This window comes from Danio rerio, chromosome 9, assembly GCF_052040795.2.
Source record: "Danio rerio strain M-AB ecotype USA chromosome 9, GRCz13ab, whole genome shotgun sequence".
In the NCBI taxonomy this organism is placed as follows: domain Eukaryota; kingdom Metazoa; phylum Chordata; class Actinopteri; order Cypriniformes; family Danionidae; genus Danio; species Danio rerio.
In genome coordinates, this window is record NC_141029.1 from 44722432 (window position 1) to 44742130 (window position 19699).

Consider the following 19699-nt stretch of genomic DNA (forward strand, 5'->3'; position numbering starts at 1 on the left):
GTAGAGTTCAATGCTGAATACATTAGTCAAGTAGAATCTGCCTTTGCCTACATTTGCTCACTGATATCTCTGGATTGTCCTCTATTTATAGGGTGACAGTATGTACATTGAGAAAAAATCGGATTCATTTAATTTAAGCATTAATTTACATTCTATTTTTAAGCAATTAGCAATAAAACTCTTCTCAGATGGGATGGTGGGCCAACTTTGCATCTCTGATTTAAATAAATGTATTTAAACAATAAAATTGTCTTATGGCAGTCTTAATATTTAAAGCTGAAATCATAAAATTTGTGATACGGATTAACAAATGTTTTTGGTTTAGCTAATTTAATTTATAAATGACAGATAACACTAAAATAAAAAAGCTACCTTTCAGACAATTCCAGTTCTTGCCCATCCTTCATCCACATCACAGGCACGTTGGGTTCAGAAAGCTCACATTCAAATGTAGCCTTCTTCTTCTCAGTAACCTTGATATCTTTAATGTGCTTGGTGAATTCAATCACACGAGCTGCAGAAAGCACAGGATTTTGTTAGCCGCTCTATTAGGTCACAATAATCAAGATGTGAATATATTAAAAAAACTAACCATCAACAAAGAGTTTTGCAGATGTTTCAGCAGATCCAGCCACAAATTTGTACTCTCCAACATCCCCAAAGTGTACATTTCGGATAGTGAGAGAGTGAGTGAATTGTTTGGTGCGAGTTTGGCATCTGTCACTGGATCGGATTTCTACTCCATTTTTCAGCCATTTGTAGGTGATGCCTTCGTAGTTGACGTTTAGCTCAAATGAAATGGTGTCTTTTTCTTTAGCATTGAGGTCTTGAAGCATGGATGTGATCAGAATTGCTGAAAATATTTGAAAATGCATTCATGAGTATGCTGTGGATTGTAACGTTTTACAATATTTTATTTGTACACAAAGTATTACTTACGTTTTACAGTCAGATTAGCAGAAACTTTGTCATTTCCACATATAAATGTGTATTCTGAAACATCCTCCTGGCTGACGTTCATGACTTTCAGCTGATGAATTTTGCCCTGCACCACAATTCCAAACTTCTCGCTCATCTCAATCTCAACTCCATTTTTCAGCCAGGCAGATGGAACATTGAAATGTGAAACTTCACACTCAAACGTGGCCACATGGGTCTCTGGAACCTCAATGTTCTTCAGAGGTCTGGTGACTCTCAGATCTGAATGCGAGAGAGATTACACCACTTTAGAAAGTCAAATTTAGGTCAACACTACTTAAAAAGGTTGCTTATACTTACGTTCAACTTGAAGATGTGCACTGCACTGCAGGTGTCCAATCACAGCAATGTATTCACCTGCCAAGTCACTTTCAACACTCTGAATAATAAGTTTGTGGGCTTTTCTCTCAGACAGTATTTTAATATTTGAACTTGTTGTGAGCTCCTGATTGTTTAACATCCATTTAACTGGAATGTCATCGTGGGACAAACTGAGCTCAAATGAGGCAGTGGCACCCAGCAGAGAAGTCACATCCTTTGGTTTCTTCACAATTTTGATAGCTACAAAAAAAGGTAAGAGAGTATTAATATGCATCTAATAAAAAGAAACAAATTTATGTAACTATATATTTGACAGATAAATTAAAACATACTTTCAACATTCAGTCTGGCGTTAGCAGAGAGTTTTCCAAGTTTAAACCCATAAACTGATTCATCTTGAGTGTTGCAGTTCTTGATCTTCAAGGTGTGAACCATGCCATCGATTGTTATATCAAATTTGTCACTTGGATGAATCTCAACACCATTCTTGATCCATTGGGATCCTTTTACATCTGAATGGGTGAGTTCAATACTGAATACTGCCTCCTGGGTCTCAGTCACGGTTTGGTTCTTCATTGTCTTCCTGATTTTCACAGCTTGAAAACAAAATTACAAATTAATATCTACACCTCTAATAAGTGAGGAAGATAAATCTTTTTGCAAAGGCCAAGCAGTTTACCTTCAACCTTCAGATTGCCAGATGTCTTGGAATTTGCCACCTGGTAGGTGTACTCTCCAACATCCTGTGGCCTGGTGATGACAATCACAAGCTGTCTGACAGCACCATTATTTTCACTTAGGATATTATCGCTGAAGTCAACAGGGTTGCCATCTTTAAGCCATTTGCCTTCTGTTGTAGGATTAGCAACTTCACATTCCAGAACAGAAGTCTGGGATTCGGCTACTGTCACATCATGAAGTGGCCTGTTTATAGCACCGCCTAGTGGAGCAAAGAAAATTCAACATAAAAACTCCAGTCTGTGACATGATTCCCATATTATGCATGGAAAAACAGAAAGTACTTTGGTGTTAAAATTAAGTTTGAATGCCTGCTTACCTGATACAATCAGCCTTGCTCTGGATTCCTTCTCACCAGCCATAAACACGTACTCCCCTTCTTCATCCTTCATGGCATTCAAAACAGTAAGACTATAGTGTGTACCTTTGCTCTCGATCTTGTATTTTGGGCCTGCCTTTAAAGCTTGACCCTTGAAAGTCCAGAGAGCGTCAATGCCAGGATGAGAAACCTCTACTTCAAAAGTCACATTCTGGGTCTCAGTGCAAACGCAGTCTTCCATGTGCTTAATGATAGCTACAGCTATAAAACATAATTAACAATACAATCATTACCACCCATTTTAAAATTCATTTAACCAAAACTAAGGAAATGCAAGTATTTTGAAATGATACTCACGCTCGACAGAAAGTTTACATGTTGAGTCTACTTTTCCAGCAATCAGTTTATACTGTCCTTCATCTGATGCATAAGTTCGATTAATGGCCAGTCTCTGTTTGGATCCTTTGACAACCATCTGGACTCTATCACTAGCTGTCACCAGCTTGTCATTTTGGAACCATTTTATTGAAGTGATATCAGTTGCAGAGATTTTAGCCTCAAGGACAGCTTTAGTCCCTTCCACAGTGGATACATCTTTTAATGGTGTCAAGAAGCCAATAGCTGTGTATGAAACAAAGTGATTACTAACCAGTCACTGTCCTCACAATGTAGCATGTACTTTAAAAATGTAAGAATTCAAAATAAACTTTAAAAATCCATTGAATATTCATTGATAGATGTAAAGCTGGCTTACTCTGAACTATCAGTTTTCCGTTTGTAGAAATGTCCTGAGCAGGAACAACAAATGAGTACATTCCTCCATCATCCTTAGTAGCATCCTCAATGAGAAGCTTATGGGTAACTTTGTCAATGACCATGTGAATCTTATTGGAAGCAGAGATGGCCTGACCATTCTTCATCCATGAGCCCTCAACATTTTCCTGAGAGAATCGCACCTCAAGTTGTGCGATATCACCCTCACAGATTGTCAAGTCAGAAAGACCTTGCAGCAGAGTAACAGGACGCACTGGAGTGATAGAAAAACATGCAAATAAGATTAAAATGACTTGTAATATTAAACTATTTGCGTTGATTATCCAATGATGTTATACATTCTCTGGCGATCAGTGGGAATGACATAGAACAAATAATTTTAGATAGAAAAGCCAGAGCTTAACACCTTTAAACATGGTAATCAGTTGCCTCATACTCACATTTCATCTTCAGTGAGGCGCTTGTCTTAAGATCTCCTGTTTTGAAGGTGTACTTTCCTTGGTCTTCCTTTTTGACATCTTTCACAGAAAGACTATGACGACCACGACGTGCAGACACAACATATTTGAGGCTAGGGGTGATTTCTTTGTTCTCAAAATACCAGGTGCCTTCAGCATCCTCGCGGGACAATACACATTCAAACTCTCCAGAGTATGTCTCAGGTACTTCTGTATTCTCAAGATTCTTTACTATTTCAAGTGGTGCACCTGATTAAAACATCAAATGACCAAATAATTAAGTATGTGTCTCTTTACCAGATAACCAAGAAGTTACAACATTGTAGTGTATGTGTTGTACAAACCTTCAACATAGAGTGACGCACTGGTTCTTATTTGGTCATCATCAACAACCACACAACTGTATTCTGCTTCGTCATTCATAGTAATAATCAGCACTGACAGGAAGTGCACCTTTCGGTCGGAGTGCATTCTGTATTTGTCACCAGAGAAAATCTCTGCGTTGTTCTTCATCCATTTGACCTTGACAAATGGTTCGTTTGTCTCACACTCAAAAGTCACCATGGTGTCCTTCTCTTTAGCACTCTGATCTTCTAAAAGTTGTGTGAATGTAACAACTTGTTTGCCTAAAAAACAGAAGAAAAAAATAATGACTGAAATCTATGTAGGACACAAATACTATACAAACAACAAGTAAGAAAAAGCTTTTACCTTGAACCAGCAAGAAAGCATGGCTTGAGGTCTCTCCAACAATGTTCATGGCTTTGACCATTACACTAGCAGAATCCTCAGCTAAGACATTTTTGATTACTAATTCACAGACATGGTCCTCTGGCCAATACCAGTAAACCCGGTCTGACTTCTCCAATAGAATACCATTCTTAAACCATTGACATTCAGGGTCTGGTTTACCAGTGACTCTACAACGAAAGTGTACTTCATCTCCAAGACCAACTGTCTGGCTCTGGATCCGTTCAATGATCTTTGGAGCTTCCATGCTTGGAGAGAGCACAATTTTCTCTGGTTTGGGTTTGGAAATAGAGAGTTTAGCCTCCTCCTCTTTCTTCTTCTCAGCTTCGGGACCAAGTTCTTTGGTGTGATGGAGAAGTTTTTCTTTTCTCTTCTTTAGCATACCCTCATAAGACTCATCCTTCTTACGGGACTTCAGCTCCACAGCAGTAATTGCTTCATAGTAGCCCTCTTGGGTCCTACGCTTAAATTTGCTTCTTAGTTCCTCTGTTTCTTCTGTTAATTTCTCATGGATCACTCTCTCAGTTTTCTTCAGCTTAACCACCTCTTTGGGTTCTTTAGAGGTGTCAGCTGATTTCTCAGCTTTGACAACCTCAAATGAAACTCTACCATGCTCTTGTGATGGTGCAGGAGCAGGAGCTTTAAATTCAGGAGCACGGCGCAGGATTGATCTGAAGTCCTCTTTCTGCTGGATCTCAAATTTCACAACATGCTCAGTAACCCCTTCAGGGTTTTCAGCAGAAACTTTGACATCTCCTGAATCATAAGACTTGGTGTCTACAATTTCCAAGTAGTGAATACCATCAAATTGAAGCCTAAATCTTTTACTTTTGCGGATAAGCAGTCCATTGAGATACCAGTTGACTTTCGGAGTAGGGTATCCAGTCACCCTACAGCGGAATTTAGCTGTCTCCCCCTCCATAACTCTTACTGGTTCTGGAAGTAACACAATTTCTGGTTTAGTCTTCTCAAGGTTATCATCTCCAGTGACTCCAGAAGGACCACCCTCATGAGCAATACGCTCTATTTCATCTATTCTTTGCCCTCGCCTTCCCTCTGGCAATTGAGTTTCCTCAACAAGGCTTTTCTCATCTTTAACAATTAGTGTAGCAGAGGTCTGGTCAACTCCAAACTTATTGGTGGCTCTGCAAGTGATGACACCACTATCTCTTGAATAAGCAGCTTCATAATCAAGACTGCAATAGCCAAACTCATTGACCATGCGTAGCCTGTTAGCAGCTGCCAATGGCTTGCCATCATGCAGCCACTCAACAATCATGGTCGGGTCACCAATAGGGGTCAATCTACACTCAAAGTGTGCAGGTCCAAATCGCTTCAGCCTGACTGATGTAAGCTTCTTTTTGAAGTGTGGCTTCTGTTGCTTCTCCTTATCATAGAGGTCACCGTCTTCCCACTGTTCCTGACCATAGCGAAGATGTAGTGGTTCTAATTCTGGTGCAGCAATTTCTTTAGCCTTGTAGGTTCCCTTTGGAATGACAAGCTTTTTCTCAGGCTGAGGCTTTACTGCATCCACCTCAACATTAACTCTGCAACGTGTGGTGTCTCTACCAGCTTTGTTGATAGCTGTAGCAGTATACCATGCACTGTCAGAACCTGCACTTGATGGTATCTTGAAATTAGCTTCTCCTTTACCACCCTCAATCCTAATAAATAAATAGATTCAGTTAGCTAAAACACAGTTTTTCAGTTTTTCATTACTGGGAGCAATATTTATCATAAACCTGTTTATTTTAATGACTGAAAACATACCTAATATGTGGATGTTTGTGTGGGGAGATGATATCACTATTCTTCAGCCAAACAATGTCAGGAAGAGGATTGCCAATGGCTTTAACAGCTAGCTCAACCAAAGTACCCTCTTTAACGCTGATGTTTCGTAGCTTCTCAACAAACTGTGGTCTCACCAAGTTTTCCTTGGCTGAAAATTACAACAATGTAAGATTTAATTAGAATTATTTCATCACATTTGCCTGAAGTGACTGTCACACAAAACATTATTCTTCAAACTAAACAATACCTTCAACAGTGAGAGTCATAGAAACAGTTGTCTTTCCAGCTCTGTTTTGAGCAACAACTGTCCATTCTCCAGAGTCCAGAGGCATGGCAGGAACCACAATCATTGACTGAGTTCCATCCTCCTTGACCACGATCTTGTGAGTGTAGTCATTGACCACTTGTTGTCCTGAAATGAAAAATATATATAGTTGCCACTATATTGCAATAAAATTGTAATGCAGCTAAAAAAACTGAGTTGCAGAACACTAACCATTGTGGAACCAGTAAGTTTCTGGCATGGGTCTTCCAACTACTTTCAGATCAAATCTTGCTGTCTGTCCCTCAGAGCACTTAACGGATGAGGGCTTCTGTACAAACACTGGCTTGTAGAGTCTTTCTAGCTGCGCCTCATCTGTCTCGTCAAGCCTACGAGAAGGAGAACGGCCAGGAGAACGACTTGTGGAGCGTGGTGATGTAGACCTGAGAAGAGCAACAGAATAAAATTTGCTGTGGCAGTATTGCAACCTAATATTAATATACCTAATATTTTTCAGAACCTACCTGATTCTTTGAACTGCCCCTGGCTGAGAAAGCTGTGTTTGTGCTACACCAGCTGACTCCACATACAGCTTTCCAGAGCTGACAGCATTACCCTTTATGTTACTGATCAAAGCAGTGTAGACAGCCTCATCTTCTGCAAGCACAGTAGGAAGGCGCAGACTGGCTCTACCATCCCGCAGAACCTCCATCTGATAGCGGCCTCCATGTATGATGCGCTTGCCATCTTTGTACCACACAATCTATTGTTCAAATAATATAATGATAGGTCAGGTTTGCTAATTGGTTTGGCCAAGTATTGATGATTTTAATAAATGTAAATATATCATGATTCAAGCTTACCTTAGGTAGGGGGGTTCCTGACATCCTACAATGGAATGTTGCACTCATTCCCTCCCTAAGTCTGTAACCTTTAACCGGAGTATTAAAGACAGGAGAAACAGCATCATGTTCAGGAACACTCATATCCAGCTGTTCCCCATCCTCAGTCACCAGCTCCTGATAGGTAATCTTGAGTAGGTGAAACTCAACTTCTTGGATGAATCTCTGCTCCAAGCTAGACATCTGTAACTCCTTCAAGAAAAGCCATTGTAAGGCTCATATAAATCTTTTCAATTTAACATTTTAACAGGAGGTTGAGCAGCTTAAAGAATTTCATACCTGTTCTGAAATGAAAGACTGCATCATCTGGGTTTGTTGAGCCATTCTCCTCTGCATGAGCAATTGGTCTTTCTCGGTTACTGTTTCAAAAGCAGCAGGTACATCAGCAACTTTTGGCTCCTCTGCAATAGTAGGCACTTCTGTCTTGAAATGATCTTCCTGTTTCTTCACATATTGGTCATATGACTCTAAACATTTCGAAAAGAATACATACATTAACATTTCTATTCTTCTAATGTCTCAAAACATTGATCACCAAAAAAATACAACCTTCATCAAGCAGTATGGCTGAAGCAGAGGATTCTCCAAGTGGGTTTCTAGCAAAAACGGTGTACTCTCCTGCATCATCAGCAAATGTCATGGAGATCTCAAGCTTGCATGCTCCTGTGTCCTTATTATAGGCTACTCTGTACCTAGATGACACAAGATTCATACAAAATCATATTAATATATTTTCTTACAAGAAACTTAATGTAAAGTTTGAAAACTTTGTAAACCAAATAGACACAATATTACCACATAATATTATTAGTTTACTATCCAATAAATGGTAATTAATTTAAAATCATACAAAAAGTGCTAAGGGGTAGCTTAAATAATGTGTTGGTGCTCTTAGGGTAAGGGATTCATCAGCATAAACAGCAAAAATCAGTCCAAGCCACTCGAAAAATGTAAAAAAATATAAAAAATCCTTTTTTATTTCTCAAATAGGGCAACGCGGCGGCACAGTAGGTAGTGCTGTCGCTTCACAGCAAGAAGGTTGCTGGTTCGAGCCTCGGCTGTGTCAGTTGACGTTTCTGTGTGGAGTTTGCTTGTTTAACCCCGCATTCACATGGATTTCCTCTGGGTGCTTTGGTTTCCCTCAAGTCCAAAGACATGCAGTTGCAGGTGTATTGGGTAGGCTAAACTGTCCGTAGTGTATGAGTGTAAAATGTGTGTATGGATGTTTCCCAGAGATGGGTTGCAGCTAGAAGGGCATCCGCTGCGTAAAACATATGCTTGGCGGTTCATTCCGCTGTGGCAACCCCAGATAAATAAAGGGACTAAGCCGAAAAGAAAATGAGAAAAATTTTAGAGTGCCTTGGGCTGATTTTTGCTGTTTATTCTGATAATTAGTTTGTCAAATATTGACTTGAGTTTAAAATGTGCAAAATATGTACTATATAAAACGTACCTGTATCCAGTAGTAAGAGGAATTCCACTCTTTTTCCAGTAAATATGAGGCTTAGGGGTACCTCCGACCTGGCAATCAAAGACTACTCTATCTCCCTCCACAAGCTTTTGCACTGTGGGTTTCTTCACAAAGAATGGAGCAGCACCAGCACCAGCCTCCACAGGTTCAGAGACAGCACTTATTTCAGACATGGTCTCCTCTTTGGCTTCAATTGCACCCCTGTTTGTTAAACATCAATACGTAAGATTGCAAATTCCTATATTAATTATTATAATACTACAATACCAAGAATTTGATCAACTTACTGTCTTTGTTGAGCAGACATTTCAACGTGCTCAGGGACATTAGAGAAATCTTCACGACTTTCAATTTCTTCTGAGACTGAAGATGAAAATAGGTAAAAAAAATTAATCTGTAATTGCAGAGATAGTTTTGTTTAAAGCCAAATCATATTTTATGATTTGTTACCTTTGACAAGCAGGTAGCAGGAGGTGCTGATAGTTCCAGCCTCACTTGTAGCAGTGCAAGTGAAGCGGCCACTATCTTCAGCAAAGGCCTCACGAATCATCAAGCGGGCATAACTTTTTTCATAAGTGATCTGGAAGTCAATGGAGTTCTCGATTCTGTAATCTTCTCTGAACCACATAATGGCTGGAGTGGGGTAACCTGAAATCTGGCATTCCAGAGCAACAGTTTCCCCCTCTGTGACAGTCACATTCTTCAAAGCCTGGACAAAGCAGAAAATAATTTCAAAATGCAAGGAAATTACTTGCAGGATATCTGAGATCTATTACAAATAGTAAATACTGAAAGAGTACTCTGTAATTTGCAAATCTTTGAAACAACACATTTTATGTGTAGTAAATGAATGAGGAAATAGTGATAATTTACTCACAGCTACTATAGTTGGCGGCATCACTTGCTCTTTTGTGATAGATGGGATTGCTGCAGTCTCAAACTGTATAGCAAAAAGAAACAATCACATGAAAAACAACAGACAAAAGGCAGGGGGCGATATTACATCTGGATTCATTCAGGGTGATTGCAGTCAAATAATAATAATAAATAATAAAAGCACTGTAAACAATGCAATGACCCCATAAATAAATCAGCATATTTTGTAGCAACCACACATTATACTTTTATAGCAAATTATCAATTCATCTGCAATAAAAGTATAGCATTTTACATAAGAAACATCCAAATTATCCAGGTGAAGTTGAATCCAAAAATTAAATAAAAAAAATATTTAGTTAGTACACTGGTAAAACTGGTCATGTAAACAGTGACTGATTTTAGGGACTCTTATATTATCATTCTATTATAAGACCATCACATGACACGAGCTATGTCTAGAGCTCGGCATCTGTGCACATCCATCACAGTCAGCTTAAAAACTCCCACTAAATTCGTATCACTTTTTGCTCAGACACTTAATTACATGTAACTACTGTTGGCTTCTCAACAAAGCAATATTTTTTCAGTTGCTCCATATTATGACAAAATATTTTGTGCTACAGTTTTTTAAACTATGCCTAATTAACTTAGAGAAACCATTTATCAAATAGGCCTTGATTTTTTTCAAAAAAACATTTCCAAAAGAACATACAAACAAAAAAGACATCCAATAATAGAGTTAAAAGTCAATGAATACAATCTTATTTACATTTGGATTTATGGTTGATAAAATGTTGCTATATAAAATTTTGTTAAGAGTTACATGTCAAAGACCAACATGCTCCAGATACACTGTAGGTGACACTTTAATATGGTCATTACCTCACACCTTCTACCGTCACCACTCTAAAGGAGTAAGAATGTGCTTTTTAGGTATGAACGCAGTTTGCGACTATGCCGCCAGGGGGGACAAAGGGATGGGATGCAAACTGACAGAAATTATCTATACATTAGCTGTAAATTCTCTGCTACTTATAAATAAAAATAAACAATAAAACTAAGCATTTTAATTCCTTCATTAATTATTAAAAAGACAAATAGGCTACATTATTTAAAGGCACCTGTTATGACATTGATAGGATCAACTTATGATTTCTTTTTAATATTAAGAAGTTTCTTTGAAATCTAAATGAATATTTTCCTGCCAATGTTGCTATTAAACACTTCGCCTGAACATGCTGCCAGCAGCTGTGAAGCAGTGAAGCATTAATTAAATGCTTATTTTCCAAATCTTTGTCGCACAGTTGAACGGGCACAAACAAAAATATAATCTGTATATTTTGCTTGGAAAAAATATCTTTTTGAAATGAATTAATTTCATTGGATATAATTTGTATCTTAATTTTAATTTAGTATTCTTTGGTCAGTGAACTACTAGATAAAAATGAATAACGAATAAACTTTGAGGTGAAGTGCTTCAAAACAAGTCCGCTATATGCTTCAGCACCAAAACACGAGTTGCAGTGAGATTATGTTGGTTTGTTAAATAAAATAATAATCTAGCCTAAATAAAATTAAGGTGAAATATTCACAGATTCAGAGAAGCCTATAATAACTGTTTTCACTGTTAATTACAAATTTGAATAAGCAGGACAGGCTTTTACAATGTATTACAACAAACTCTGTTGGAAGGATGAGAGCAGTGGTGCCTGCAGCCATATGTCTGTATGCATTGTGCGTACCTGCCATGAGAGGGCGTGAATTAATGCACCTTTTTATTTACTTCTTTATTTTTTTTTACATACATCTGTTTTTCCCAAACAGTTAAACACCCCTCTTTTGTTATAATTATATTGGCTTTCTTTTCCCATTTCAGTTTTACATACATTGTTGAGTTAATGTCAGACAGGAATAAATTCTTGATACTAGTTTCTTATTTATCTTCTTTTTGTATCTATAAATACCTGCACTACAGTTGTTTTTATGTCTTCTGAATCTCTTATGTTTTTATTGAAATAATCTCTAACTTGAAAAAAACAGAAAAAGTCTTCATTTGGAACTTTCTGATTTAAAAAAAATGTCAAAGTGGTTGTGCAGCAATCATAAATCTATCCATATGAGTAAAATATTTGCATGCATACAAACAACTAAAACTATAAAATGGAAAGATAGTTACACAAAATTACAAATAAATCCATTTAAACAGACAAATGTGTGAAAACAAGTGTAAAAACAAACATTCCTGCCCTCGTTGCGTATAATATGCTTTCCTTTGCACGTTAGGTAGCAAAAACGCAATGTACAGTTGAGGTCAAAATTATTAGCCCCTCTTTGAATTTTCTTTTCTTTTTTAAATAAGGAAAGCAAGGAAATTTTTACAGTATGTCTGATAATATTTTTTCTTCTGGAGAAAGTCTTATTTGTTTTATTTTGACTAGAATAAAAAACACTTTTTAAACCATTTTAAGGTCAAAATTATTGGACCCTTTAAGCTATATTTAATTCAACTGTCTACAGAAAAAAACATTGTTATACAAAACCTTACCTAATTACCCTAAACTGCCTAGTTAACCTAACGAACATAGTTAAGCCTTTAAATGTCACTTTAAGCTGTATAGAAGTGTCTTGAAAAATATCTAGTAAAATATTATTTACTGTAATCATGGCAAAGATAAAATAAATCAGTTATTAGAAATGAGTAATTAAACTATTATGTTTAGAAATGTGTTGAAAAAATCTGCTCTCCGTAAAACAGAAATTGGGGAAAAAATAAACAGGGGCGCTAATAATTCTGGGGGGCTAATAATTCTGATGTCAACTGTATATGTGTGTATGTGGTCTCCTTTCAGTAAGGCTCTTTTTTCAGTAGAAAACATATAATTTGATCTGAAATTACTATATTTGATTATTCATTAACTTTAAAATGCAAGTAATTATTATTTGTTGGAAAATTATCACAAAGACAAAATGCAACTTTCTACCCACTAGAGGTCATAGTAGCAAAAATAGACCTACTTCTTTGACTCCGTTGGGTTGTTGCTGCAAATGACCTTCCCACTGCTGTTCCTTGTGAACAAATGTAGAGGAGGACTGGACATAAGAGCTTTCAGTAGTCATGCTGGTATAGCTGGACTCTCCAACATAACCCTCCTGCTTCCATGGAGGAGGAACTTCTGCACCCTGGGCTGCTTGTTTGTATGTAGCCACTGGAGACTTCACTGGTCTGATAGGAGACACAGACAGTCTTGAAGGGGAAGCAGGCCTAAATATAAACAATAGAAAATTAAATGGGGACAATCCTACATAAAAAAATACAAACAGTATAGTTTTTAAAGTTTATAGTTTTTAAAGTTAGTATAAACACCGGATCCTTGGAAAAGAGGTTCAATACATCCTCTTTGTACTTATACTTTCAATAAGAAAGATATTACTCTCCATTATCAATACTTTTTCTTATTTGCAAAATGTGCACTCGTGCAAGTCTTGGTAGCTTAAGGTATCAACTAATAAATTGTATTCACAATGAAAAATATACTTCACCTGTGAGGTGTGTGAGCAGGAGCTTTAACAGGCCTCACAGGAGAGGGTGACTGATGGCGTGGAGCTGCGACCTTTGACACTCCTATTGGTGGAGTTGGGGACTTGGAGGTTGGCTTTGGAGGCACACGAGGTGGTGCCTTATGAGCCAAATCACCATCCTCTATCAGCATTTCCATTGAGGTTGTGGACTCAAAGGAGGCCTCCACTCTCTGTGAAGAACACATTAAACTAAGTAACCATGGTCTTTGGCTGTCAGTTTCAAGTGTAATTGTGTGTGGATGTTGACTACCTTTTCAACCCTAGCCTGGCGAGTCTGTGAAATTTCAGAAGTTGAAACAAAAGTCTTAGTCTTCTTTGCAGGCACTGCAACTTCCTCACCTGAAATGAAAAGAAAGTAACAATAAACATATAGAAATTGAATATGTTTATATTATGAACTTTATTATAAAATGACAAGTGAAATTTGGGTGAAACCAAATCAAACCTTGAACCAGAAGTTCAGCGTTAGAGGTAGTGCGTCCGCTGCTGTTAGAAGCACTGACAGAATAGGTTCCAGAATCCTCTGGAAAGGCCTCAGCAATCAACAAACTGTAAAGGTCTCCATCTTGAACAATCTGAAAGTCAGCGGAGCTCTGAATCTCGGCTCCCTCTCTGTAGAACTTCACCACAGGTGTAGGGATTCCTGTAACTCGAACATCCAATCTCACTTGGCTCCCTTGTGTAACAGTTACACTCTGAAGTCTCTGAATGAAGTTTGGTGGAGCAGTTTCCGCTGTGAGGCAAGCAAAGAAATAGCGTTTGCATGATAGAAACTGGCAGAAAAGTACACAGATTTACTTTATTAAACGGCTGCTTACCTGTAGCCAGCAGTTCAGCAGTGCTAGTGGCTTGTCCAGCACCATTGGTGGCTCTGACAGAAAATCTTCCACTGTGTGCGGCTGTCACGGCGGGGATCATCAGAACAGCGCGGCCATCGCTGAACGAGATCTGAGCGCCGGGCAGAGCGGCAGCAGTAAGAACCTGGCCATCACGAAACCAGCTCACCTCTGGAACTGGATTACCTGTGGGAAAACCAAATTTTAGGTGCGTGTTTTATTGCTGAATGCTTGCTCTTATATGCCCCTAAATCATCAATGTTCAAGTAGTTATTCATAAATGCCAAAGCAGATCTTTTACAGGGCTAAACAAAGCCAAATCAATGTATGCATTTGTAATTGTTTTCTTCTGTCCTTACCACTAACTTGAGCCTCGAACGTTGCAGCACTACCCTCAAGTGCCACAACGCTCTGAAGCGGCTGTGTAAATGTTGGAGCTTGCGTTGACATGATAGAAGGCACCCTATAAAAAAAAATCAAGTTAGGAATTTCACATTACAGACAGATTTTTTTTAATGCCCACTGAATTGAATATAAATATAATAGCAATACTGGCTGTTTCTTGACAAACTAAGAGGGCTAATAAAAGAACTGAACTGACTAATCACTTGCACCCCCAGCCCCCATCCGCACCTGGCCATCAGAAGCCTGTCATTTGTGAGAACTGCACAGCAAAGCTGTTGAGTGTCAGGTCAAGCACCCAATTGAATATGTTAGAAATGTGTGAACAGCAACTGTGAGGTGTAAGATAAGGCTGAATAAAACTCCTAAGTAACTTAACTACAAAGTCATGATAAAAGTCATGTTTTGCTTTTATTATTAAAACCACTGGCAGAACAGAATAAAGTGATTTTTGCTGTTTACAGCTTACAAATGAACATAAGACTTTTAAATCTGCTCCATAAGACCTTCATGTTTCTTTTGATAGTTGACATAGGGTATAACAGTGAAACTTAACACTGAAACTAAAATCAAATAGTTTGCATAAATGCCTCTATATTAAGTCAATTTATTTTGATATATTCACCATCACATTATTGTGTGTTGATCTCCAAACATGATACAATCTATTTAAAATGACTAACTACAAGATAGTAACATTTAAAAGCTGAATTAAAACATCACACAGGTAGTTTGCAAATGATTACAGGTAAAACAGACAAGTATCTGAAATTTGAGGTTACTATAAGAACAACTCTGGATCATTTTCAAGTCACTGCGTTTGTCTATTACACGTTTGTTTGCTACACAATGTAAATTTAAATATATATCTAAGAAGATAATTTAGTCATTTAAATTAAAGCCTTCAGCAACAAATATGTTGTAAACCAAATAATTTGTATTGTATTTTTCTTTACCTGAAAAATTATCAAATAAATGTTGGATTAGTTTAATAAATCAACAAAATTACGCTAACCAACCTCAGGTTTAATCTATCCAAAATGTTGCAATGAGAAAATTTGAAATGTTGTCAAGTACTTAATTATAAAAAAATCCATAAAAATACATAATAGTCTTAATAAAAATGTGATGTGAACAAAAAATTAACATAAAATTGAACTAATAAATCTCATACCAGCATTGCAAACAGGTTCACATGTGCATAACAAATGTTATATCCATGTATTGTAAAAAATTACTAAATCGGCTGTATTTTACAACACCACAATCGATATTGTCTTTATTAAAAGGTTTAGCTCAGAAAATAACCAATACAGACATAAAGATAAATCATCCCCATCATAAAGCATATAAAAGAAACCAACAGGTGAGAATAGATTCAATGACACATTCATTGACACATTGCCCACAGCATGACTTGAAGTCAGAGTCTACGTATTTTATCCAATAAATTTCAAAAACAGACCAGAAACGCCAATATAAATGCATTTCAGACTAAATGGCATCATGTTTGAAGGCTGATATTCAGTATGACAGAAATGGCAGTCTCCAAAAATAATCTGTCCCTTGTTTGATTGACAGTCACCATGTGGCACATAGCTGGAGGTGCAACTGATATCTCTGCTGCCCATTCCCTTAAAAAGACATCATGGCCCTGCTGGGTCACCACTCTAATGCTATCACCGGCTATTCTTGGCTATTCTGAAATCATTGCACCATTTAATAACCTTGACAATATTTATATTTTAAACATTTATTCAAAAGCTACATAGAATGACTACTCAATCTCATCATACTCGTAAAACCTGAATCGCATAGCACATTGCAAGAAACAGCACTTTTATTTTGCTTTAAAAAAGTGTGCAAGCATGTATCATTGTAGCTTATCGAAAGACTTGCTTTAACTGCTGTGTTTTACAGAGGAAATGGCACTTACTTGTATCACAAGGTTGCCTACACTTGATGGGACTGTGCCCAGGTGTCTAGCGCCTCAGCAACAATCCTCTTATCCAAAATGTTTCCAGAAAATCCAAGGTGAGAACGGTTGGGCCCCGTTATAACCCAAAAAACAAAACTACACAGGGTCTACACCGTGTAGTTTTGCTTTTCCCTTGCAATCCCTACACCCGAGGCAAGGCTGGGAATGCTCCAACTGCTCAGAACTGCTAACATAGTTGTTTTAGTTTATATACCTCGAGCCTAGTCTGCATCATCACTTCCAAGCCACTCCCAATTGGTCTCCAAGCACAAAGCATCATGGGAAAGTGATGCATTTTATGCAACTTCACACCTGTTTGTCAGTGGTCCCCCCTCTCTGAAGTTAATGCTAGCTTGATATCCCTTAGCCTCACTGTGGAGTTTTCTACGGTTGATTTGTGCTTACATTGTTCATGCAAGTAAATGCCAGTGCTCATGCCCCATTCAATGATATGCCATGCTGAAAACTCTAATGGCTGGCATTAACCTGTTGATGACCAAAAGGAGAGACTGGCTGTCCCTGTCACTCAAAGGAAGGGCAAGGCAACCCCCACTGTAAGGGAAAGATATACCGGTTACAGAACGCTTGCTAACTGTGACTATTTTTGCTATTTGGTACAATCATCCACATTTCTAGTGTCTTCATGAACAGAACATTACTTTGTTTTAATGGAGAACAACTTTTAAAAGTGCAACGCTTTTGCAAAATTAACAGTTTGGGGTCACTTTTTGAGGTGTAAAATCTAACGCAACTAAAGCCTTAAGTACTTTTACTCATAGGCCCATTTAGCCTACTCTTTATACTGTAAATGATTTTACTTTTGTATTCATGTCTAAATATGTTCTGTTTTTAGCTTAGAGTGTTAATGCTACTCTGGGATGGGATATTGAGGGTAACTGCTTTATCTCCTTAACATCCTAGCTGACTTCAGAACTTACTCTTTAATTATTAAAGGCTAGTATAATAGTTATAATAAATCTTACTCTAGGAAGAATTGGTCAAATTTCTAGCACCAATTCTTTCTATTAAATAGTGGCTTATTATAGTCATATTAGTAAGATATTGACTGTTTATTTGTACTTAAAGTATATACTCTGCATGATCTCGTTCTACACCCCTAATCCGACCTATTGCCCAAACCCAACTACTACAGTAAGAACTATCAATTTACAACATATAAGGAGTTGAGAACTTTACAAATTTGCAGCTTTGTAAAGGCAACATTTTGGTCAAACTAAAGCATACTTTCTAGTTAGAGTGGTAAACAGCTGCCTAGTGCTCTTGGTGGTAAACTAATGATGCACAAAGGTCCAGAAATATGACATGAAAAGAGATCAGTGGGGGGAAATGGTGGGATAAAACATACAAGGGATACGAATTATACCAGATTTTTGATTGCCTTTTAGGTATCCTTATTGTACCACAGAGTTCAACCTAGTTTTGCAGCAAATAATACAAAATCAAAAGCTGCTGCACACAGTTTTTTCTGGTGTATCACTTCATGCTCATTCATTCATTCACTTTCTTTTCGGCTTGGTCCCTTTATTAATCCGGAGTCGCCACAGCAGAATGAACCACCAACTTATCCAGCACATTTTTACGCAGCGAATGCCCTTCCAGCCACAACCCATCTCTGGGAAACATCCACACACACTCATTCACACACACAATCTTACACTACAGACAATTTAGCCTACCCAAGTCACCTGTACCGCATGTCTTTGGACTGTGGGGGAAACCGGAGCACCCGGAGGAAAACTCTACACAGAAACGCCAACTGACCCAGCCGAGGCTCGAACCAGCGACCCAGCAACCTTCCCACTGTGAGGCGACAGCACTACCTATTGCGCCACTGCGTTACCTCTTTTCATGCTCAAATGCTCTTAAATAAACAATTATTTGTCATCGCCAACACCACAACAACAAATAAATCAGCAATCTTAGTAAAATCTCTGAATATCATTTAAGGCACAATCCCAATTCTTTCCCTTAGCCCTTGCCCTTAACCCTACCCCTCGTTTTGGGTGTTCATATGAAGGGTTAGGGGTGTCCCAATTCTCTTTAGCTTGAAGGCGTTGGCCTAACGCCCCATTCACATGGGGCTTCAGCGCCAACGCTTGAATGAAGGCGTGTCTGAAGTTGGGGCTGACGCGATCGTCATAGCAGCGTCAGCCAATGAAAATCAGTCAGCAATAGGCCACTGTCTAGCTGGTGTATTTGCATACAGCGATCTGATTGGCTGACGCTTTCGTCAATCCGCCGGATCTACAATGCAGTTCGGCAACGCCTGACGTCACCCATTCAAAGTGAGTGGGAAGCGTTGACGCTGACGCCCCGTGTGAATCGAGCGCAAGGGGAAGGGGTACATACTCCTTCGAACTGAGATTTTTCAGGACCACACTCAAAACCAAGTGGTATGAAAATTTCCCAGAATACACCAGCCACAAAGGCAGGATAGCTGCACCCAAAAGTAAGGAGATCCACAAAATTTGTATTTTTTTGCCATCATTAAGAATTTTTACATCAAAAAAGCACGTTTTAATATATTCATAACCGCTTTCATGTTTTTACCGTCATGCTTTTAAAAAACTCCTAAATTTCGCGACCTATAATTCATAATAAAAACTCCTGTATAGCAGTCCCACAACATTCTGACACTCGATGACACTCAAATGCCCTGTCTAGTGGCTGATAATGATCTTTTTACAGTGCCTGCTATAATGTTAGTGCTTTCAATGATTTCCTCAAGATTAATACCAAAAAATAACACATATGGAAAAACTACAGTAGTCACGATCGTCTGATCTCGTATGAATCATGAGATCGCGATGACATATGATAACTTGTGCAGCTGCTGTAGTGGTGTCTCACTTCTTAGAGGTAAATTTTGAAGCTCTTAACCTTAACACTCAGTTTTAAGGGCCAAGAGGAAGGGGAAGGGGTAGGGGTACAAAAACAGAATTGGGATTGGGCCTAATTGTTGTGAAAAGAAATAATTTTGTCCTAAATTTACAGCTGTAATTAAAATTTTCTTTGTCTACAGATCAGATTTAAAAAAAAAAAAAAGAACTAGAAGAACTGGCCTCAGAGATCTTTCAAAACAATCCAATAGGTACGTTGTGACCGAAATAATCAAAGGAATAAAGTGACTAAAAAAGTTTGCACACTCCTAAATTCAAAAAGACACCAGCATGATGCAGTGATATAAGCAATTTACAAAAAAATATATACATCGATTTTTGAGAGTGCAGACTTTTTTCA

The 19699-nt window shown here is 38.0% G+C and overlaps 1 protein-coding gene across 50 annotated transcripts in view; it reads right to left on the reverse strand.

Annotated features, from left to right (window-relative positions):
* ttn.1 (titin, tandem duplicate 1) overlaps positions 1–16620 on the reverse strand; it is a 140935-nt gene extending 124315 nt beyond the window's left edge. For all 50 annotated transcript variants that reach the window (XM_087268374.1, XM_087268372.1, XM_087268366.1 and 47 more), the window contains exons 1-30: positions 16397–16620; positions 14418–14521; positions 14041–14244; positions 13668–13955; positions 13473–13561; positions 13184–13392; positions 12659–12905; positions 9642–9704; positions 9215–9473; positions 9052–9127; positions 8747–8965; positions 7843–7985; positions 7573–7760; positions 7255–7485; positions 6916–7154; positions 6626–6834; positions 6377–6541; positions 6109–6277; positions 4300–6002; positions 3933–4214; positions 3571–3837; positions 3111–3383; positions 2714–2977; positions 2357–2617; positions 1979–2239; positions 1632–1895; positions 1279–1539; positions 940–1200; positions 593–853; positions 373–514 (exon numbers count right to left, since the gene is read on the reverse strand). Coding sequence is in view for 14 of the 50 variants with exons in the window: in XM_087268372.1 (XP_087124498.1) it covers positions 373–514; positions 593–853; positions 940–1200; positions 1279–1539; positions 1632–1895; positions 1979–2239; positions 2357–2617; positions 2714–2977; positions 3111–3383; positions 3571–3837; positions 3933–4214; positions 4300–6002; positions 6109–6277; positions 6377–6541; positions 6626–6834; positions 6916–7154; positions 7255–7485; positions 7573–7760; positions 7843–7985; positions 8747–8965; positions 9052–9127; positions 9215–9473; positions 9642–9704; positions 12659–12905; positions 13184–13392; positions 13473–13561; positions 13668–13955; positions 14041–14244; positions 14418–14508 (7589 nt within the window). In the remaining 36 variants the exon portion in view is untranslated. The remainder of the gene's footprint in view (positions 1–372; positions 515–592; positions 854–939; positions 1201–1278; positions 1540–1631; positions 1896–1978; positions 2240–2356; positions 2618–2713; positions 2978–3110; positions 3384–3570; positions 3838–3932; positions 4215–4299; positions 6003–6108; positions 6278–6376; positions 6542–6625; positions 6835–6915; positions 7155–7254; positions 7486–7572; positions 7761–7842; positions 7986–8746; positions 8966–9051; positions 9128–9214; positions 9474–9641; positions 9705–12658; positions 12906–13183; positions 13393–13472; positions 13562–13667; positions 13956–14040; positions 14245–14417; positions 14522–16396) is intronic.
* Positions 16621–19699: the final 3079 nt, after the last annotated feature.